Here is a 23,407-nt window from a genome sequence, read left to right on the forward strand (position 1 = left end):
CAGGATTGGCTTCCCTCAAGACTTGACTGACACAGACCTGCGGCCGTCTGGTGAAGCAGCTTGAGCCATGCCCACATCAGGCGCTGTGACTCACCTGTGAATTGCAATGTTCTGAATTCTGGCTTTAGAATGTCCAGTTTCTCATGGCACGGGCAACCTTCATTTGGATGCCTTCAAAAAGTTGGTGTATGAAAGCCAGGCAGTGGCTCCCTGAGCTCCTGAAGAGTAGTGCTCAAGGTGGACCCATGGAACTGTGCGCAACAGTTGCTTATTTGTGCAGTGCTGTCTGTGGTGCAAGTTCTACTTGCCACAGTTCTACTGTGGCCCAGTTCTACTATCCAGCCACCAGTGTTTGGTAGGGTTGACAACTTCCTGTGGCCTAGATCCTTGAAAAGATCTACCAAGAGTCAAAGCCATCATCTTTGCTCTCATTTTCTCATAGAACCCAGTTGGAAAGCAACATGGGCCGATTCTGAACAATCCTCAGTGCTCCCTGTCCCAGAGCTCTGCTTTCAACCTCAACCCATGCCAACAATGGCCATTTCCCTTTTGACGCTGAGGCATCTTCCATTGCTCTGCCCTCTTCCAAAACAGTCAAGGGAGCCTGCTTGCCCATGCTTGTGTGGTGGCCCACAAAACCTTTGGCCTGATTCACACAAAATGTAGATGAGGTGATCAAAATGTCTGGACTGGACTTCTTTAGATTTCAGATGAGGGAACCATCGCTGAATATACCACTGAATCTTAGCTGAATATTTCTCCCTATCTTATTTAGAACACCATAACTCTTCTACCAGGGCTGCTTGGTTTGTGGTGAGCGAGGAAGGTTTGTTTTGCTTGGTTTCACAGAGGGTTTTGCATCTCCCCTTCCTATCCCTCACCTGGACCCTGAAGCTGTTCATCTCAGGAACCATCAATGGCGTAGCTACGAGGGGGATAGTACTGCAGGTGCCACAATGCATCATATAAGCGACTCCTCCCATTTGCCATCGAAGCCATTCTGGGCAGCGACAGCAACTGTGTCTGGACACCTGCAATACTTACTGCTCCATCCCCCCCATAGCTACGCTGCTGGGACCATTTTACCCACTCATCTGCAGTCTGTGTTATCTAGGTCAAGGGAGAACAACATAGTGCAGGAGATCATTGAGTATGTGCTCATGCTTAGAACAAAAATGAATAGCAGTTGCAGGGTATGAGTCTGATTTCAACTGGGATCCTGGCACTGGGAGAAGAGAGTTTAAGAAGGGCGCATATGGGGAAAGGGTTCTACCTTTCTCTGTGCTGCCACCTCAGTCCAAACCCTCCTTCTTAATGGTAGCTATTCTCATATACATAAATTGTGGATGATCTGATTCAGGATTCAGGCCCTGCCATGAAACACAGAACACAGCAGATGCATGGGAATTCTAAGCAGAACATGCTTAGAAATTGACCAGGCTGAACCCTTGCTTGGAAGAAACTGTTTTCAATAGGGGGGAAAGGGGCTGTTTTAGCCATGTCTTTGGGGGGGAACACTTTGGGGGCGGAAGCCAGAGCTTTTGATCCAAGTGCTTAAAGCCTATGCGAAAGTATTAATATATCTATCTATCTATATATATATATATATCCATATATTATATATTATTTGCCTAATAAATAATAAGCACAGTTTTTTAAAATGGTGAAGCAAAGCACCAACTCATTGATTTTTATTTTTTTTGAGCGAATGGGTGATGATGAGTGCTGGCAATATGTGTGAGCAAACACGAGCTGATATCAGTTGCTTTGTGGTTCAGCTTCTTGTGTGAATGGGAACATCGAATGATCTTTACAACAATTCTCTAGGAACAAAACAAAACAAAAAAATACCATTGATAGTTTACAGGGTTTTGTGAGTTTAAATGCCTTATATTTAACAATCATAATTTATGACTAACTTGTAGATATTGTGGGTTCTTATTTAATTATTTTTATAGTTGGGTTTCTTTTTTGCATTTTTAATTATAATTTATTTATTTAGAAATGAATACTAATTTTTTTAATTGCTCCTCTATTACCTCATAATATTTTTTTTTGTTGGCATAATTTCTGGGAACGGAATGCTTTGCATGCGTCGGTACTTTAAAAGAATTTAAATGATACGATGGGCGGGGCACATTTATCGTTTCAAAAACAAAACAAAAAAATATTCAGGGTGTGTGATGACAAACTGTTTTACTTGTGGTGCTGTTACCTTGGAGACATTCCATAAAAAAAAAATGCAAACCTTTGATTCTGTATGCTGTGACATAGTGGAAAATCTGCAATATAGTGGCTGTGTTTTTAGCACATACAAACCCACACACACTTATACACACACACACGAAAACATATATAAATATGAATATTATTTGCACTCATGATCAAATTGTGATGAATGATCCATTTGCTCCTGCCTTTTTGCATTGAGGGAAACATGAACATCATCGCAATCCTCCAAACCAAATAGAAGGAATGGATCTCCCTTGGAAAGCTTTGTTCCTTCTTCCCCTGAGGATTTATGCAGAAAGAAGGTCTGCCAATTTGACGGCTCAGGGAGACACAGGGCCGTGGTGGTGCATGGGTCTGGTTTTGGTGGGATGTGGAACAGGCGCAAGCCTTATGCAGCTGCGCCATGCCCTGCCTTGTGCAGCACTGTTAATGGAAACAAGAGCTTACTTGTGATTTGCTCACGTGATCAGTCTACCATGTAAAACAGGTGGTTATACCTTGTGAGTTGGACCTATCATGTAGGCATTTACACTTCTCACTTAAGTTTCCATACGTGATGGTGTGTGTGTGTGTGTGAGAGAGAGAGAGAGCGAGAGCCAGACTGAGGCTAACTCCTGCACCCTATCACGTATTCAACCTTCCCTCTGTGTGTAAACCAGCCCCAAATCAAATTTTTTAAAGACAGTGAGCCAAGCTGTTTGGTGCATGTTATCTCCTTAACAAAGGAATCTCCTGAAGAAGAATTTCATCTCAGCTGAGTGCTTGCAGTCATTTTCTGAATCAGCTAGTGCATTCCAGAGAAGCGGGTAGCTTGTTGCACAATACCTGTGTGGTGGTGTACTTATGCAGTTGCTTCTAGAAGGTATGTCCACATTGCCAGTACATCAGTGGCGTAGCTAGTGGGGGTGCAAAGCGCTAAGTTTTTCAGGGAGCCTCACCATGGCGTGCAAGTGGCCCCTCCCTCTCCCCTTTGGAGCCATTTGGGGTGGGCAAATTTCTCCATTTTGCTCCCCCTGCCTGGAATGGCTCCAAAGGGGAGGGGGGCCACTTGCATGCCATGGTGAGGCTACCTGCAAAACTTAGCGCTTTGCACCCCCTCTAGCTATGCTGTTGCAATGTATGCATGTTCAAAGATCATTGGTGGGGATTCTGCACCTATATTTCAAATAACTGAGGGTCTGTGTGCTGTCTTCAGTGTCCGTGAAAGCTTTCTTCTAGCACAAGCACTTCTAGAGTTACTACAGCTGGGAGCTACAGTAAGCCCCTCTGTGCACCTCTTAATGGCAGTAATAGAGCAGTTTCCTCTGGGATGAGATATTACTGGGACTGGGCAAACAGACATGATAAAAATGATCTGTTTTACTGGAAATTTTGAAGAACGAACCTACACAGCAGAGCTTTAACACCGGTTTAAATTAGATTGCTAACAACATGAATTACACTGATTGTTTATCCCCATCAAATCATGTTGAAAACTGAAAAGTGCATACTCAGGAGAATGCCAGGACTGAGCTCCCACCTCTGGCCCAATCTTATCTGTTCAGTAGACTGGTAGATCCTGAGGTTCTGCCATCACAGTAGCCTCTGCACTGGTCTGCAAAGCGCTACCATCAGTCCATAGCCCCCATAGGCTGCACACTAGCAGCCAGCAGGTGCCTGCTGGTGGGGGTGGATCAGGTAGGGGTTGGGCTAAGAGGGGAAGAACAAGATGAGATGGGTGGCTCTCAGCGGCTCTCCGCCATATCTGAAACCACCAGCCTAGTCTGGACATGCCCCCAGAAGGCTCTTCAAGGCTATGCCAGCAAAATAGCTGGCATAGCTTTGAGGCATCCCATCAGAGACAAGGCAATATTCAAGAAGGAAAGTAGTATTTTCCTTTACTTACCTTTCCTGGATGGCCTGGTCCCCAGCTGGCACATAGGATGTAGTGGACACCACATCAGTGACTTGCACCATGCAGGCCAGCCTAGGATAGGATAGGATAGTCAAACTCTTTAAGGATGCAAACAGCATTTTGATGGATTTTGTAACAACGCTGGAATCAAAACTTGCATGTACTGGAAGCTTGACCCATGGAGTACTGCTCTGAGATGGTCCTTTGACAACTTTTCTAGGGCAGGTTGAAAAATCCTGTGCCAAAAGTGAGTGGCTTGTGTACATGGAGGAGGAAGACAGCATACCAATGTCCTATGTCCTTAGCTTACCTTTCTCTTAATGCAGGGTGTTGTATACTGTAGGCCCTCCCCGAGGGGCGTTCTTCTGCAAAACACTTCAGTGAGTCTGTGTCAGTGTGAGTAGGGCCACTTGCTGGGAAGTCTTTGCTCCATGGCAACATTAGCTCTGTTCAAGGGTCCATATTGTATACATCCTAAACAAGGAAGCCCCTACCTACCAATCTATGTAAGTCCATCTTCATGTCTGAACTGCCCCCACCCACAAAAGAGAGGTATTATGGAGGGCTCTCTGCAGCAGGACTCACAAAGCTGCTTTCAGACATTCAGAGGGATATACCTAGATTAGGGTACCAAACTTCCTCCCCAGATCTATGCATGTTTAAAATCTATGTAATCTGAATGGGTCTGACACCTGAACACTGGGTTAAATCAGGTTCCTGCCCCTGGTGAGCCTGATTCCTGATGTGAGGGGTAGGTTTTGCTCCCACCCTGGCTCAGACTGTGGTCTGCTGGCCTTGCTTCAAAGAATTTAAAAGGAAACTGAGAACAGCTCCAGCCCTCCTCTGTTGCTTGGACCCACCCATTCATCTGCAGCTCTCCTTCCACACACCCCATTTGTTGGCCTCATGCTGTGTATGGCAGAATCCCTGTCCTTTAAAGCTCAGTTCAAATTGTATGAGTCAATGCATGTGGGAAGGCCATGCTTGCTGGCTCTGCTGTGCTGTCCACCGTTCCCTGCAAAGGTTTGGCATAACTTGTCTAGCCTAGGCACAAACTGTCTGCATGCAGCCTGTGTAGCCTTTGCCACAAGCAGGGTCTCCTGTCACACAGAGAGCTTAATGTCTGGGTGCACACAGGCTCTTGTAGTTACATCGAAAGTGTATAGGGTGGAGGCCACAGATACATCCCATTCCCCCTTTTCAAGTGTGCTAACAGTGCACACAGTAACACATCCAAGATGACCGAATGCACACGGAGGTGTGATCTATATGCGCTCACTTTCCTGTCTGCATGGAATCGACACACAAGAGTACACACGTAGGGATGTTTCCCCGCAATTGGCAACTGTGTTTTTCCAGTGTCGATAAGCATGTGAAGGGAGCCCAACACACACACACACAGTTGTCTCCATGCATGAAGACTGGGAGTGGCGGTGCCTGCTGTTGTGATCTTACAACCCCTTCACCCTTTGCAATCACTCCCCCCAGCTATCGTATGAGAATAGGACTGTTTGCTGGCCACTGTATGAAAAGGTTGTTTTTTATATAACACCATCAAAATAATTTAAGACAATGAAAATACTGATAGGTCCCTGCCCTGATAGGTGCCTGCCCTGCATGTAGAATTTAAATTTTGACCGGGGGAGGGTGCCATACAGCATGTGGCAAGAAGGAAGGAGAGACAGGCAATGGTTAACAAGAGATACATGTACTTACAGTAATCCGTGACTAATATTTGATTGCCTTCTCCAGAATTTTCTAAAGTGCACCAACTGCTACAGTGGGGAACTCCTGGTTTTTAAAAAATCCCAAGGCATTCTATCTACTCAGCAGAGTCCAAGACACACAATTTTCCCTTAATGGCAGAGGAAAGCAAATGGATCATCCACATTTTTTTTTTGTACTCCTACTGCTGTTCTGATGTGCTGTGCAACATTTTGCTACATAGACTATTTTATAGGAGAAAGCTAGAAAAAAAAATATTTATTATTAATATTAAAGCAATAGTGCATTGGGGAAGAATTGAAGAGACATTAGAAATTGTGTAAATGCTTAGATTCACTTTTGGTGGATTTTTTGTACTTTATTTATAACTAATAAAATGAACTGCATTGCTAACTACTTCCGTGGCAGGTGTGTTGGTGTCTTGATTGGGCTCAAGGCGGCTCTGGAAGTCATCAGTGGCAGGTCCAACCAAGGTGTGGTTGCCAGCTTTGTGGCTGGCTACCTCTATGGTGTAGATCTGCCCAGATGGATGCTTGGGTAAATTATCTCAGTGGAGAAGAATAATGCCAGGCTAACCTGCCTGACAGCTGGTGGCTAGCTGACCTCATAAAGGTGTTGTGAGCAAAACTGCTTCTCTGAATGCCCTGGAGCATGCGGAATGCAAGTGTAAGAAAGAACTGAGTAGCAGTAAGGAGAGAATTTAATTTTGGCACACCTCATTGTGCTTACACTTACAGACACATCTTTGCAATTTTCAGCTTCTCAAAACACACCAATATAATCCAAGTCTCTGTTCAGGAACTCACTCAGGAGTGGACGTGTTCGCAAATGGGGAAATCACTGCAGCAAACGAGAGCTCCATGCCTGACCAGCTGACAGCTCCACGGCTTCCCATCTTCCCGTGCCAAGAATGCAATCATTTCAGAGAAATAGATGTAAATCCTCCCACTGGAAGCATTCCATGGGAATCTTATTACGCCTGTAGCACTAGTTGTTGTAGCAACGGGAAGGGGGATCAGGAGAAAAGTCAAAAGTGTAATGCAGCAGAAAAAGAAAGGCAGGGGAGACCTTTTTATCCTTACCTTCTCTGCTAAGGTTGTTCTCTTCCGTCACTGCAAGACTCTTGCTCTTAATGTACTTTGCATGCACTCATTTAGCAAAGACGCTGTTCTGGGTCTTGGGGACCCACAAACGCTGCACATGAGACCCCCCAAGCCCTGCAGCATCTTGTGGGGAATCTGGAGCTGCACATGGATCTATCTTTCCATACATGGCTTTGATGCTGGGTTTGAGGAACAGTTAAAGCTTCTTCTACTGAGTCAGCCTGCAAGTTTACCTAGCCCATACTGCCTCTAGATGTACCTTCACAAGGGGCTGTAGAGCACAATAAAAGCAATGCTGGATTGAGCCAGCAAGTCCAGTTTCCTGAATCTCACAGTAATATACAGAGGCCTCTGGGAGCACTCAGAAGAGCCCTATCCTGTTGCCACTCCTGTGCATCTGGCTTCAGCAGCGGGGTTGTTGCATTCTTGCAAGTTGTACTGAATTGGGAGGTACACACTCAGTCCATGGTGATATTGTTGAGCCTCTCGCAAGTGAACTGTTGCTGCACTCTAGAACACAGATTCACCTGTGTCTGGGTATTGCTGGGTTGGAAGACCAGGTCCCACCAGTCCAAGCACTCTGAGCATTCCAGATACCTCAGATACAATGAAAGGAAGCTTAAGTAATGTCCTTGCCTAGACAGGCCCCTTTTGACTGCTGCCTCTGGTAAGTAATGCAAGGAGTGTCGTGAGGCCAGTTCAGCTCAGGCTGGGAAGGCCTCTAAGCCCCTTCCTACTCCTGATGATGATACAGTGAACCCAATGGGGTTGAGAGGCCTTCTTGGCCCATTGTAGACTAGACCTTGCACCCCCATCCAGTGATGACCACAACCTGAACTGGCCGTAAACCTAAGCTGGGAAAGTTTCACAGAGTATGGTGTTTCATGGAAATGAGTGATGGACCAGTTCTATTGGCACCACATGCTGCCAGAATAAGTGTTCCAGTGGCATGCTGTGCTTTCCATGTGTTGCTAAAGTGGACATGTGGACACGCTGGACTTTGCAGGCCAGTCGCCACTACAGGCAGTGAGCAGGTGACTTTGTGTGCCAGTGGATTCTGGATGTCTGCCAGACCTGGTAAGTACATGTAGGGGTGAGAGGGAGGCACAGGGTGGGCAGAAGGGGTGGCAACAAGGGTGGGTGGTCCAAGACCACTTGGCACCTGTGGCAGGGTATATACTACTGCCACTGTTCTTATCGGGTAATGTAAGCCACCTTGAGCATTTGCTTTGGCATGGGAAAAGTCAGATATAATCATTAAAACAAACAATGCCCCCCCCCCACTTCTTGGACTGGAAAAGGAAAAGGGCGATGGAGCCAAAGACAGTATGTGGAAGAGAGAAGAGTGATGGTTTGGAGAGTCTCCAATGCTCTGAGACACTCTAGCCACTGCTCTCCTCTCCTCCACACTGTTTCTTCAAATTCACGCCTCTCATTCTTTTCCAATCCAGGGTATGGAAGGAGAAGCAGCGGTGGGCAGATGGAGATGAATAACTCCAGGCCATCAGCTCCCTGAAGGGGACTGCTTTAGTGGGTCCCACAGATGGGCTGACCTTAGTCAGGCATGTTTTACAGTACTACCCTTTTCTTAAGAATAAAATGAAATACAGAGGCCTTGAAATGAATCCACATTTTAATAAGAAAAAATATTGTTTGGGAAACATTGTCAGAATTACATATTAGGTTATTAAGATTACAACAAATTGATTGCTTTTGATTTTTATTATAGCCAAAGCCAGAATGTTTTCAAATCCATTTTGGGGTGGGGAAAAAACGGGGCTAGGAATCCAGACTAGAAATCCCATTGTTGGCTGAGAAAATTCATCTATTTAATCATCAATTCCTTGGAAACAGCTCTCTCCACAGTAACCCATCGCCTCGGTTCTCGTCCAGCCACTTTCCACAAGGGAAGTTTGTTGTCACACCAGTGGCAGAGTTGGTGATCTCAACCCGTTCCACCAGCCATCCCGGGGATATCCCAGTATTGTCATGCTCAATTCGGACTTTTTTCAATTCCCCGAGTTCAAGGATTTCCAGGTAAAATCGATTGTCTTTGCCACGTTCGAAGAGGTTCCGATACCTTTGCTTGAGAGACCGTTTGCCGGAATCCCCGTATGCTCCGAAGATGGAGATGAAGACGTTGGCATCTGTCCCGGCTCCCTTCTCGAATCCTGTCACGATGATGACCTCGTACTTGACAGGCACTAAACTCCGAGCTCTGCTGGCAAAACTCTCAACCACCTTGGCACACTCAAAGACTTTGGGTTCGCTCCTCTTTCCACGTAGTGGAAGTTTTGCGTTGCACTTGAAAAAATATCTGCCAAGAGATGAGGCAACTTGAATTTGGGAGGGTGATCTTTTTGACTGAATATTTTAATTTAAAGACTCTGGGTTTCTTCTTAATAAACAGAAGGAACACTTTCTGTAACAAGCATTTTGTTGTTTTTATAAGCTTTGTTAAATCTTGCTTGACTTAACATTTGCTCCCCTTTTTTGTTTGGCTGTCCCATTCCAGAATATGCTTGGCACAGCAACCAATTTAACTGAAGCTGTAGCCTTCTTTTCTCACCCCTGAATGGCCACAATCCCTTTCCCATCCTGTCCACCCAATCTCCGAACCTTCCTAATGGCACAGTGTTTACACTGGTGCAGCCGTTCCACTGGCCTAGGGTGTTGCAAACTTGCCAAAAAGCACGATGCGACACCTGGTGAGTAAGCAGCACCAGTGGGGAGGCCTGCACCATCCCACTGGCACTGGATCCAGGAGGAGTGCCTGATAGAGCAAGCAAGCTATCGCAGGGCGGTGCAGGGGCTGAAGAAGGGGATGTAACAGGGTGGGAGGAGGGTGGAAACGGGTGGATTGGCGGTGACAGTGATTTTGCTGGCACAGATTCAAGTAGTTGTATTGGAATCATGGAAGATCTGGCGAGGAGGTAGGATGTGGTGTCAGCAGTGGCATCTGGGCATTCAGCAGAGGATGTGCTGCGCAGCTGTAGCCACTTGAAGGCGATAGGGCCCTCAGGCATAAAAATCACCTGATGAAGGGAGAGTTTGGTGTAGGTAGTAGAAGGAGACTGGACTGAGGAACTAATGGCTAATGGACTACTGATGGACTGATGTGTGAATGGACTTTGGAGGCTGCTGGAGCAGAAACTGCTGGAGACACTGAGATGGGTGTTTGGCTGCCACGCCCAAGACCTGCGGAGGACCAATGTGCTGCTATAGTGGCGGCAGGAGCTGCTGGCAAGAGAGGGAGGAAGGAGGACCTCTGCAGATTAAACAGGCAAGCTACCCTGGTGGTGGGGTCCAGCAGTACTGCAGGGCAGAACCAGGGTCATTTCTGGAGAAGGAAGGAGAGCTAATTAGCATAAAGTGGGCATAATTCTCTAGGTGGAGTTTGGCCTTGGAATCGGGCAGAACAGTAGTCCCATTGTGCAGGCTGGAGCTTTACATGGGTTAAGGGGATGAATGACCCCTTTCCTCAAGGAGACCTTCAGCCTGCTCCTTCTCAGTGCTGGATATGGCATGGGCCGAGTGGCCCTCCTGTGCCAGCACTGGATAGGATTGGGCTGTAAGAAATCTAGGGTTGCATGTCGGATGTCCATTGGAAAATGGTGTTTACTAATCAATAAAACCCTGTCTTCCTGACAGACATCCAGGATGGTAGGAGAATGGTAGCCTTGACACTGTGCCACAGCCAGGGCCAGTGCCTCCTTCACAGAGCCCCCTCATGGTTTGTCCAGGAGTGTCACAAACTCTGGCTGCCCCATGGGACATACAGGCCACAGGTGCGCCCCCCCCCATATGCCTTTTGTGTGTTTCTTTCCTATGAGTACTTACTGGTTGCGAAGCTCCATCTCTGTAATAATAATCTCCAGAACATGCCAGTAGACTTCGGTTTTTGCACTCAATTTCTTTTTATCTTTTGGACAGTGACTAACACAGACGGCCGCAATGTCGCCAACGTTCTTCGAAGAAAACTCGAACAGGTCGGTTGCTCCTCTGCAGGAAACATCCCCCCCCCACAACAGCTTTCATTAATATTGCAAAATCACTAGTGATACGAGGGCATGACTGACAGCCAATCCTATCTCCCATTTATGATGGTGGAACTCATGTTCCGCCATCATAAATAGCAACACTTCTGTAAATGGCACGTTGCAACAGAGAGCAAAGGATTTGCCAGTGGAGATGGCCAGCAGCTCCGCATGTGTACGAATGGTCCACCAAGGCCGCACCGAAGCAGGTAAGTTGGTGGCGGGCGCAGGCTGTGGGAAGTCTGTAGGTGGTTCAGAGTAGGGAGTGGGCCAAATGGGGAACTGGTTTGAGGGCAGGAGGGGGAGGAACTCAGCGGCAGTCACACATGCTGGATCCCATCCCCCTTTCCTGGCCCAGATCCGCCCCCTTTACTGACACCCGGCCCGGATCTGCCAGAACCTTCCCACAGGCGCTGGTGGCTGCAGAGATGCTCATAGGACAAGGTAAGTCTGGCACAGGGGCAAGGGGAGGGCAAGGAGGGGTGAAATGGGGCGGTAGAGGACAGGATTGATGGCACCTGTGAGCACTGTATCCTACCCCCTTTCTGGGCCTGCTCCCCGGCCAGAACAATGCAGACATGCACCAATGATATCGCTGGCACAGGTCCAAGATGACCCATTGTGGCTGCTGGGGCTTACCTCAGGGCAAGGGGACTTGGAAGACCAAAGTCTGCTCGTGTCATTCTTAGACAATTCCTGTGTGCTGCAGCACTTAACATCGGCATCTCTAAAGACTCACCCTCTCTTCTCTCTCACATACACAGGAAGAAAACACATCTTCTAAGACGGCCTTTGCCACTTACAGCGCTTTAAGAAGTAATTTTTGTGTAAATTTTTTTAAAAAAATATCACCTACTGACTTACTAACTAGGGGCACCTTTTTAGTCTATCAAAGTATTTTAAATCAACTTCTCTAATCATTTAATCAACGTAAGACGCCGTAAGACACGTTCGCGGGGCTCACCGCCGGGCTCCCGCCTGTGCTAGCCCAGCGCCGGCCGGTGCTGGGCTAGCGCTGGGCGGTCACGCAGCTCCTGTCTGCCGGGTTATGGAATGGAAGGTGGGGACGGGGGTGGGAGGAGGCGTTCCAGGGAGTGGGAGGCCAGCAGGGAGCGGAGAGAGGGCCGAGGGAGGCGTGCTTGGGGGCGGGTGGGAGGAAGATCCGTGGAGCTGTGCTGCACAGGATCCAGGGCGCTCGTGCAGGGCTGCGTGCCCTACACGAGCACCTTTTCCTTGCTATTGCGGGGCTGCTTCCCTTATGTGGGGGAAGGGATTGAATGTCCCCTTCTCCCAAGGCGCCTCCCGTGATAGCGCAGGAGGTGCTGGATTTGGCAGCAGCTCTCCTTGGTGCTGCCGAGCCTGGGCGCCCTGGGCAGCTCAGGATTGGGCTGCCCGGGTGCAATCTTGAGAACGATTTGGGCCGGCACAAGTCCCCTCCACGTTTGCGCCTCCTCAAGAGTAAGCCACGCCGGCCCACGGAGGTGCGCCAGCCCACGGAGGAGGCTGACGCAAGCTGACCAACTGGGCTGACGTAAGCCTCTGGGGCGGGCGGGAAGGAGGCGGGGAGGAGGCAGGAGGGAGGCGTTCCTGGGCAGGGGGTGGCCCCAGGGGCGGGTGAGGAGAGGGAGGCAGGGCCGGGATCCAGCAGTTATGCTGGATCCCAACCCCTGTTCCTGGGGAGTTCAGAATGGCTTCAAGCCACTCCTCTCTCCTTGGACTTGCACCACGTCAGGAGGTGATGCAAGGAGGAGACTCATTGGGGCCAGGGCACCTTACCCAGGGGTAAGGGAAAAAGTTTCCTCTTGCCTCTGGCTGAGTCGCTTTGGGCCCCTATCCTGCGCTGGATACAGTGCAAGCCTCTTGGCTTGCCTGTTTGAGCGCAGGTTAGGATTGCGCCCTAAATGTTGTCTCATGCCCTCTCTCCCACCCCGGCCACCCAATATCTGTATATTATTTATATAAGGTTATTCGTGACTTGCCTACCTTAAAAATCTCCTGTTTTTGGAGGAGTTCTCCAGGAGGAACTCTTTGGAGCGACCCATCTTCCCCTCAAATATAATAGAGACATTCTCCTTTGTTTCTGCTTCCTCCCTGTCGGCAGTGATTGTCATGACCTCATAAGCTTGAAAGACAAAAAGGAGCAGGAACTGAATGGCAAGAGGAGAGGAGATGGAGCCCCACATCATGCCAGTTTAGCTATTAGAGCTAGAGCAACATTGTGGTAGTAAGTAGCATGTCCACAGGTACACGCATGTGCAGGCACGCATACCCATAACTGACAACTTGAAACATTTCAAGGGCCAAAAGGTTTGCCAAGGGGCATTAAGTTCCCCATTCCAAGGATCATTAAGATCCGTCCCAACAATGGTCTTGGGATTTGCCAGGTAGGGATGATCCAGGTTCAAATCCCCCCCTCAGCCACAAAGCTTCCTGGGTGGCCTTGGGCCAGTCACTTTCTCTCAGCCTCACCTACCTCACAGGGTTGTTGTGAGGACAAGAAAGAGGGGAGGAGCAGCTGTGCAAACCGCCCTGAGCTCTTTGGAGGAAGGGCGGTATAAAAATGTGAACAATAAAAATAAAATGTGAAATAGGGAACTGCCCAAGCCCATATCCATAAGGTGACCCACTCAGTGAGGGCACTATCTGTACTGGTGACCTAGGTAAGCAACTGCACAAGTACTGATCTGAATGGGTCCCCCCATTTTTGTTGTCTCATTCAAAAGATGGAACACATGAGAAGCCCGTTGTCTGTTTCTGGGTGGGGGGGGGGGAACCACTGAAATTCTTAAAGCTATAGGAAGGAGCAGCTGACAATTGGCTAAGGGCAGTCCTTATTTCTTATTTAAAGCCATTTTAGGTAGCACTTTGGTGTGTGGTTGGGGTATAGTGGAACTGCTGGTGGTCTTCTTGGTGGCAAAGTCTGTTCAGTTGACCATTTTTTCCCCCCTGGATTGTCCTGGGAATGATGGTTCATTGTGGCCACACACCTCCACGCTGAACTCTTGTGACACAGTTGTCACAAGACAACTGAACACAGTTGTGACACCATGCAGCTATGGAAGGGGTGTATGCACCGGTGCGGACCCCTTACAGGGAACACTGATTACCCTTGTAAAGTGAGGGTCCACTGTAAATGTTTTAAAAAACTAACATGGCTATGAAGTGCCCAAAAAACTAAGCTGGAAACCAAATAAGGGCACAATCCTAACCAACCTTCCAGCACTGACATAGCTGTGCCCATATGGTGCGCACTGCATCCTGCAATGGGGAGGCAGTCAAGGGAGCATCCTCAAGGTAAGGGCATGTTTGTTACCTTACCTTGTTTGTTACCTTAGCATTGCAGCTAGGTCAGTGCTGGAAAGTTGGTTAGGATTTTGCCCTCAATGCAGATCTTCAGCCATGCAGGTTTTCTGCACCCCCACCCCCCATCCACCACTGCGCTCCCCAACCAACTGTGCCATCCAACCTACAGGTGCGTTCCTTCAGTTCCAGAATGTCATTGTTGGCACAGGCCAGTTCCCGTATGATCTGCCCATCATCTTCGTCTTTGGCCAGCCAGCGGTCGCACTGAAAACGGAACATCTTGTCCATCTCAGAATCTTCAATATCAATGTATTCCAGGTGCCAGCCAGGTGCGATTCCTGTAGGAAAGGGAGCATTGCTTGGGGAGATGAAGTGAGAGCAAATGGTTGCTGCCACCCACACAAAAATGTAGGTTAGAACAGAGAGAAAGGGCAAGACTCTTGCACTCAGGGGCTTCAACCTGCGCGTTGCATGTACAACAATCTGGATCTAGTTACCTTTGTTGTCGTGCCAAATGCGCACCTTGCAGAGCTCTCCAAGACTAAGTATGTTTGAAAAATTGAACACATCCAGCTGGTCCTTTTCAAACTTGTTCCTCCTGTTTGATTCCTTCAGCGCCAACGTTCCGGTATCCCCGTTCTCGCCAAAGATCACTATCCACACATTGGCATCTGTTCCGGCCTCTACCAAAAGACAACAAGCGATGGGACATTCTGGTGGGGTGGGGAGACATATAGCTGGTGCTGTTTAGCCTTGTTCTGTGCCACAGCCCTATACACTACAGAGGCAGTCCTGGGCTTTTCCCCGCCCAGGGCCATCTCTGTCTTTGCAACCCACTCTAAGGGCCACCCCTCTCTCCTCCCCTTTCTTTCTATATACAGCAACAGTCCAGATAGCACACAATTCACGGATCACACTGACGTAGCCTACGGCACAATCTCCACTCTGCATCTCCCGCAATCCAGCTTGCCCTGGCTGGAGTATATACTTGCCACGGCCAATCAGAGTGAACTAGAAAGTGCTTAGTCACTCTGATGGCACATGGGGTGACATACCTGGTGACAGTCACCTGGCATGCATCACCAGATGTTGCATCATCTCTTCCCATGATGCTGTGCGCAGTCAGGCCAAGGCTTCAGGGCCTGATACTATCCAGCCTGCAAATCACCTGCAGGTCTGGGGATGATCCCTTAACAAAATCAGCCTTGCAAGAGGATCAGAACTATTTACAACTGAAGAATGCGAAAACAAAATGATCAGCCCAATCCTGTCCCCCACAGCGATGCAGTCCCCCACTGCAGACTGCATCCAGTGATTGAAGTAAAAAAAAATGTTTTTACTTATCTTCTGGTTTGCTTCCTGCCGCCTATGGCTCTCCTCAGACCTATGCCAGCTATGTAGCTAGCATGAGGAAAGAAAAGAGGCAGGGAGACTTGGGAAAGGGGGGAGAGGATCCTGGCACAAGTTGCTGCTGCTGCTGGAATCTACCCTCTCCCTCTCGACATAAAACTCACTGAACTTCCCCCTCCCTGCCCATGGCATGCAGACTGACTTACTACGGTTGGCACAGCCCAGGCCCCATGGTGGCAGGCACATGGAACTGTTGACGCTTGGCAATGTTGGCTTCAAATAGCCCAGCAGCTGCATGATGTCTGCACTATTGCTTGGCCTTTTGTGATAGGAGAACTGAAGTTCTGCTATCATAGAAGGCCTGTCAGATTGGGTTGTATATGTGGTATACAAGCATGCACCGAGGTAGAGAGAGAGAGAGAGAGAGCAACAAAAGAGTGCAGAAATAAAGGCAGACAGAAAGGGGAGCCAAGAACATGGCCCTATTCGCATGGAAACAGATTGCGTGAAACCACTTCTCATTTGTCCCTTGTGATATGTTTAAGCAGGAAACGCGGCCCCTGGGATTCATGCCGTTTGCCTGGCTGTGCCTTTCATGACCCTCAAATCTGTGTAGGTGAGTGAACAAAACCACATCAAGCCCCCCATTTCTTTGGCTAGGAGCAAGCTCCCAATTAGTCCAAGGCCTTGAAAGGTACAGACCGAACCGCCTGTTAGCGCCACAGAGCCTACGAGGGCCTCATGCTGTGGCCGTTACTTTGTGAGCAATTAGCCAGGAAGGGAAAGAAAAGAGTCGAATCCAATGCATGCCTGGGCCCCACCTTGCCCTGCCTGCTTGCGTTCCTGGCGGAGCCTGATTTGGCTTAAAAGAACAAAAAGGAGCTGCTCTATTCGTGCCCAATTTCATGGGGGAAAAAATTCATAGCAACCAAAACGGTGAAATTAGCTTAGCAGGCAGCAGCAGTGCAGAGGGAACCCCCCCGAGGCCGGCTGAAAAGCTGAAATTCCTTTGTGGCCGTGCTGGTCTCTGCAGAGTCTTGTGCAGGGACGCCAAATGATGAACTAATGGTATTTTCTGCCGTTCTTGGTCCACCACTCCTGCCCTGCTGCCCCCAGAACCCACCAGCCATATAAACATGATCCCCCCCCCCCAAGCTGGCAATTCTTGGTTGTTGCACCTGAGCAGGGCCGCTTCCTTCCACCTGTCTACACCCCAACAGCAATAAGAGGCCTGACCTAGAAAATTCTTCATGGTGCAAGCCAGACCATTGGCTTGCCTCTTGCTGACCAGGTTGAGCCAAGGCACTTCCATGTCAATCTGAAGGGTCCAGGGAAGCCCATAAGACAAACACTCAGCATTTGACTGTCCGTGGATGTGTTTTTAATCCAAAGCAATACCAGATCTACACTTACACTGAACTGGGTTGTGTGCTTAACCACAAGCCAGGCAGAACATCATTTTCAAGGACAGTCTCAGGCCCCAATCCCATTGGCACCTAGTACTGCCAGAACTACTCAGACACTAGCATACCTCAATAGTAATCTGTTGTAAGGCACCTGGGGGAATCATTCAATCAAAAAATGAGATCTAAATCTTTACAACAAATAAATAATGTGACCAGGAGCAGTGCAGAACCCCTGATGAATGCTGGTAAACTGACGTTCTGTTTAGGGCATGGCAGACCCCCTAAAGATCCTCAAATCCTGCACATGGCCCCCAAACAGCTGCAAACCGATGTCTGCATCAGGCCATTGCCTCTGTACTGAGAGATGTGGCAATCCAGCTAGTTCTGAACCTGCAGGTTTTTTGTCAGATGGGCTGCTACGCCAACTGCTGTATAATCTGATAAAAAAATAAGTTCGCCTCATTCATTCTCTAATTTGTTTTTCCCCCACTGGCTATCTCAGCTCATAACAAGATAGAACTTGCCATCCTTAAAACCCATCACCCTTCATTTCCTGGAAAAAGAGGAGATGTAGTTGCTGATTTCAATAGCTACCGTTCCACTTCTTTCGTCTGCCTTTGTCGGCTGGAGCTCAGCGTCACACAAACAAATAATTTTTTTTAAAAAAGCACACCTCACGTTGCAATAATAGCAGGTCTACTTGGGAGAATGCCAAGTTCGTAAACATGTCGACCAGATTTTAGGGTATTTGCATTTTTAGGATCTGGGTTTTTGTTTTTAAAGGCTGCTTTATAAGAGGGGATGAAGTGATTGTACAAAATGGATTGGCCTTCTTTGAACAAGAGAGTGAAGCTTTTTCTTGTACCCAACTGGAAAGCACTTGGTGAGATAAAATGCACAGCTGGTTTACGTATATTGCCCCTCTGAAGTCTGCCACAGGCGAGGTCATCCAGGATCGGGCGCAGCAGATGGAACGCTGGGTGCAGCACTACTCTGAGCTATATTCCAGAGAAAATGTAGTCACCGAAGAAGCACTGAACAACATTGAGTGCCTGCCTGTGCTGGAAGAGCTTGACAGTGAACCAACCCTAGAAGAACTTCACATGGCCCTGGACTCCCTTGCCTTTGGCAAGGCACCTGGAAAAGACAGCATCCCTGCTGAAGTCCTAAAATGCTGCAAAGAGATCATAGTCACTGAGCTGCATGAAATCCTCCGTCTCTGCTGGAGAGAAGGTGGAGTACCTCAAGACATGAGGGATGCAAACATCATCACGCTGTACAAGAACAAAGGTGACAGGGGTGACTGCAACAACTACCGCGGCATCTCTCTCCTTAGCGTTGTAGGAAAGCTGTTTGCCCGAGTTGTACTAAAGAGGCTCCAGGTACTTGCAGAGAGCGTCTATCCAGAATCGCAGTGTGGATTCCGAGCCAACAGGTCCACCACTGATATGGTATTCTCCCTTAGACAACTGCAGGAGAAATGCAGGGAACAACGACAGCCACTCTTTATAGCCTTCATAGATCTCACAAAGGCTTTCGACCTGGTCAGCAGAGACGGCCTCTTCAAGATTCTCCCCAAGATTGGATGTCCACCCAGGCTCCTCAGCATCATCAGATCTTTCCACAAGGACATGAAGGGCACTGTTGTCTTCGATGGCTCCACATCAGACCCTTTTGACATCCGAAGCGGAGTGAAGCAGGGCTGTGTTCTTGCACCAACCTTGTTTGGGATTTTCTTCGCTGTCCTGCTGAAGCAGGCCTTTGGAACTGCAACAGAAGGCATCTATCTCCGGACCAGATCAGACGGAAAGCTCTTCAACCTCTCCAGACTGAGAGCAAAATCCAAAGTCCAGCTGAAATGTCTGCGTGACTTCCTCTTTGCCGACGATGTAGCTGTCACTACCCACTCTGCCAAAGATCTCCAGCAGCTCATGGATCGTTTTAGCAAGGCCTGCCAAGATTTTGGACTGACAATCAGCCTGAAGAAAACACAGGTCATGGTTCAGGATGTGGACTCACCTCCCTGCATTACAATCTCTGAGCATGAACTGGAGGTTGTCCATGACTTTGTGTACCTTGGCTCAACGATCTCCGACACACATTCTCTCGATACCGAGCTAAACAAGCGCATCGGTAAAGCAGCTACCACGTTTTCCAGACTCACAAAGAGAGTCTGGTCCAACAAGAAGCTGACGGAACATACCAAGATCCAGGTCTACAGAGCTTGCGTCCTGAGTACACTTCTGTACTGCAGCGAGTCATGGACTCTTCGCTCACAACAGGAGAGGAAACTGAGCGCTTTCCACATGCGCTGCCTCCGATGCATCCTCGGCATCACCTGGCAGGACAAAGTTCCAAACAACACAGTCCTGGAACGTGCTGGAATCCCTAGCATGTATTCACTGCTGAAACAGAGACGCCTGCGTTGGCTTGGTCATGTCGTGAGAATGGATGATGGCCGGATCCCAAAGGATCTCCTCTATGGAGAACTCGTGCAAGGAAAGCGCCCTACAGGTAGACCACAGCTGCGATACAAGGACATCTGCAAGAGGGATCTGAAGGCCTTAGGGATGGACCTCAACAAGTGGGAAACCCTGGCCTCTGAGCGGCCCGCTTGGAGGCAGGCTGTGCAGCATGGCCTTTCCCAGTTTGAAGAGACACTTGGCCAACAGTCTGAGGCTAAGAGGCAAAGAAGGAAGGCCCATAGCCAGGGAGACAGACCAGGGACAGACTGCACTTGCTCCCGGTGTGGAAGGGATTGTCACTCCCGGATTGGCCTTTTCAGCCACACTAGACGCTGTGCCAGAACCACCTTTCAGAGCGCGATACCATAGTCTTTCGAGACTGAAGGTTGCCAATACAATATATATATATTTTATACAGGTATTTATATACCACCTTTCTTGGTCTTTATTCAAGGCGGTTTACATAGGCAGGCTATTTAAATCCCTGTAGGGATTTTTACAATTGAAAGAAGGTTCTATCTTTCAAGAACCACAACATTCAGATGTTTCTTTCTGATCTGGTTTCACATTCTGGCCTCCATCCTCCCATGCTCAGAGCAGATGGAATAACTCGGCTCAGCTTGTCAGCTGCTTCAAGGTCGCACGGTGCCGGTGGCCTCGAACCGGCAACCTTGTGGATGTTATCTTCAGGCAAATGGAGGCTCTACCCTCTAGACCAGACCTCCTGCAAATTTCTTTGAATTTGTTTTAAACCAGCTGTGCATTTTGCGCAACTCTCTTCTACCCAAGCCAAATCATAAAATGCCCCCTTCTCTGGATTTATAGGTTAAATTTCCTTTGAAGACGAGAGTACTGGAGTCTTTTCGCACACACAAAATGGCAGGTGGGTGTGGTTCAAAAGGTACTGCAAGTGTTCACCAGGTATGGCCTGCCTGGGGGTGGATGGATGACGGCTTGAGCAAACCCATGCTTGCTATCTTGTGTTTAGGGGGGAAGAAAAGTGGGATGCAAATTAATAAACAAATTATTGGAGCAAAGGGGTTTACTTTGACATCCTATTGACCACTGCTTCCTATGCCGTCGCTGCCCAGAATTGCTCCAACAGCAATGGGAAGGACTGCTTACAGAGTGTATGGCAATATTTACATGGCATCCCTCTGTAGCTACTCTACTGCCCCTATGCTGTCTTCACATAGGGGGGAACTGCCTGTATGGAAGCCTTCCACCAGGACCAGATTAAGCTAGTACGGAGCCTGTAGCATATGTTTTAAAGGGGCCCTAAATTTTATTTTTAAATATACATAAATATTAAAACATATAATGTTTTATAATACACATAAATACTAAATATTAAAATAGGATTGTGGCTGAAGCTGAATGAAATTATTTCTTTTGAATAAATTTATTTATTTGTATGAAGTTATTAAGGACACCTGTAATGATTTCATTCCATGCAGCTACTCCAGGATTGCTAGATGTAGCAACAACAGGGTCACTAGATTGTGAGATGCCAGTTTCACCAGAGACAGCCCGCAAGCATTTAGTGGGGGGCCCTCAAAAATATGAAGCCTGTGGCATATGCTACTTTTGCTCAAAGGTTAATCTGGCCCTGCCTCCTACACTGCTGGGGCTGTGAGCAGCTGTGTGTGCCTCTTGATTAGAGAGTGTCTTCTCCAGCTCAAGATACCTCAGATAAGTCCTTGGGCATTTGACTTCTACCCTGCTTCCCAGCAGTGCTCCTGAAGCCGCTTACAGAAATTGACATAATAAAAAAAAATCACAATATGTCATCCACGCTGTTTGAAATTTAACAAGGAACACGATGGGTACAAAAACCGAATCGTCAAGATGAAGAACAGCCACAAACTCTCATAAACATATCCATTTATGTTTATGGATCCGACCCAGGGACCATCTAGTCCAGCATCCAAGATACTGGATGGGGCATGGCAGATACCTCCAGGAAGCCCACAAGCAAAGCAGGAAGACAAAGAACTCCCTGTTGTTTGCCCCACTTACTTATATGCATACACCCACCCACCCACCAGCAACTGGTATTCAGAGGGGTCTACACCCCTGAATGGTTCTAGCACCACCTCCAGCTAATCTCCAATCCGAGAAAGGTCCTCTTGCCAACATACTCCCTTCAGGTAGGCAGCTCCAGAAGTGCAACACTATCTGTGCCAAGAAGTCTTACTCTCTTGTGTGCTCCCTGAAGCATTTGGTAGGCCACTGTGAGATACAGGAAGTTGGACTAGATGGGCCTGTGGCCTGATCCAGTGGGGCTCTTCTTGTGTTCTTAAGGCTGCAACCCTGGTCACACTGTGTGGGACAACTGACATTTATTTATGCTACACAGTGGTGGGGAAAAGGTAGAGTTGGGTATGCTGGTACAGTGGTGTAGCTAGAGGGGGTGCAAAGCACTAAGTTTTGCAGGGAGCTTCACCACAGCATGCAATCGGCCCTTCCCTCTCGCCTTTGGATGACTCATTTTGCACCCACGTCTGGAATGGCTCTGAAGGGGAGGGGCCGTTTGCATGCTGTGGTGAGGCTCCTTGCAAAACTTAGTGCCTTGTATCCCCTCTAGCTACTCCACTGTGCTGGTAGCTCCCTAGATGACCTGCAGTCAATCAGCAAGGGTTCCTCACTTCCAGCAATAGCAACCAAAAGAAAGGCCTGCTCCTCCTTTAAATCCACCATTTTGCATTTGGCTCAGTCCTGGTCACCACCTCACTTTATGCCCAGTGTCTACTCTGAAGGGCCAATACTGAATACAGGAAATAGGAACCTACTTCCAATGTCGCTGGTTTTAACCTGAACGGTGTATGTTGTGTAGTCCATCATCTGCTGGCTGTTGATCATGGCTGGCATCTCCCACGCCAGAGTGCGATGGTCACCCCACTGTACTGAAAGCCAGTCATTGTATACAAACGTGGTCACTTCTTCAGTAGTCAGGTTCTTCATGATGATCTAGGAGGAATCAAAGCAATTGGAGGAACACCAGCCATTGTCTAAATAATGACGCTGGCTCTTCACCTCTGTCAGTGTGGGATCTAGAACCAGGGAAGCTGACCTGGAGCCTATTTTGATTGCTATCCCCGTAAGACTCACCTTAACTGGAAAAAAAAAATCTGGGTTTATGCGACTGCATTTGTGCACATTATTCTGCTAACATATACTTTTGCCTTTCTTTCTCCCCTTGCCCACATTAATCAAATGTTTGATTGTAAGCTTCTTGGGGCAAAGACCTGTGATTTTTTTTTGCTCATGTTACTCTATAAAATTCCATGAGCACTGATGACACTAAGCAAAGAATACGATCATGAGGATGTTTCATCTCTGCAATATGTAAAGAGATTACAAAAAAGAAAATGCTTCTGAGTATGCACAAAATGCTACCCCTGTTACTTGCCCCATTTTTCAATCCCCTGGCACAGCAAAAATAACCGGAAAATAAAACAAGCACATGCCCTTCAGTGTTGGTCCCATGAATTTCAGTTTGTCCCCACCGATTCAGGAACCCAAACTTGAAATTGATGGGCAGCCTGATCCTAATGCCAGGCAGTGCCAGGCAGTGCCCAGCAATGCCTACTGCAAATGTGCCATAAGGCACGTTGTGAAGGCAAGGAAGGGAAAGGCACCAGTAGGGAGTCCAGTGCCAGTTGGCAGCCCGTCTGCACCTAGTAGGTGGCAGGAACATCTCTATTCCACCAACAGCAGGGTGGCATTCCTGGGCAGGAGGAGGGCATCAGAAAATGGGGAAGTGACAGAACTGGACAGGGGGAGGACGGATGGGCTGGGGTAAGGTTTAGGCCTGGGAGGGGGAGCGGGGACAGCAGAATCATCACGAACACAAAAGTGGATGTTTTTTACTATATTCAGTGGTTTGAAA

At 48.2% G+C, this 23,407-nt stretch overlaps 1 protein-coding gene across 1 annotated transcript in view; it reads right to left on the reverse strand.

Moving 5' to 3' along the window:
- Positions 1-8,620: 8,620 nt before the first annotated feature.
- Positions 8,621-23,407, reverse strand: part of LOXHD1 (lipoxygenase homology PLAT domains 1) — a 150,939-nt gene continuing 136,152 nt past the window's right edge. Inside the window, exons 38-43 of the mRNA XM_066617852.1 lie at positions 22,308-22,485; positions 14,792-14,977; positions 14,462-14,632; positions 12,975-13,113; positions 10,795-10,956; positions 8,621-9,271 (exon numbers count right to left, since the gene is read on the reverse strand). Coding sequence (XP_066473949.1) covers positions 8,791-9,271; positions 10,795-10,956; positions 12,975-13,113; positions 14,462-14,632; positions 14,792-14,977; positions 22,308-22,485 — 1,317 coding nt within the window. The 3' untranslated portion in view covers positions 8,621-8,790. The remainder of the gene's footprint in view (positions 9,272-10,794; positions 10,957-12,974; positions 13,114-14,461; positions 14,633-14,791; positions 14,978-22,307; positions 22,486-23,407) is intronic.

This window comes from Tiliqua scincoides, chromosome 2 (assembly GCF_035046505.1).
Source record: "Tiliqua scincoides isolate rTilSci1 chromosome 2, rTilSci1.hap2, whole genome shotgun sequence".
Lineage (NCBI taxonomy): Eukaryota > Metazoa > Chordata > Lepidosauria > Squamata > Scincidae > Tiliqua > Tiliqua scincoides.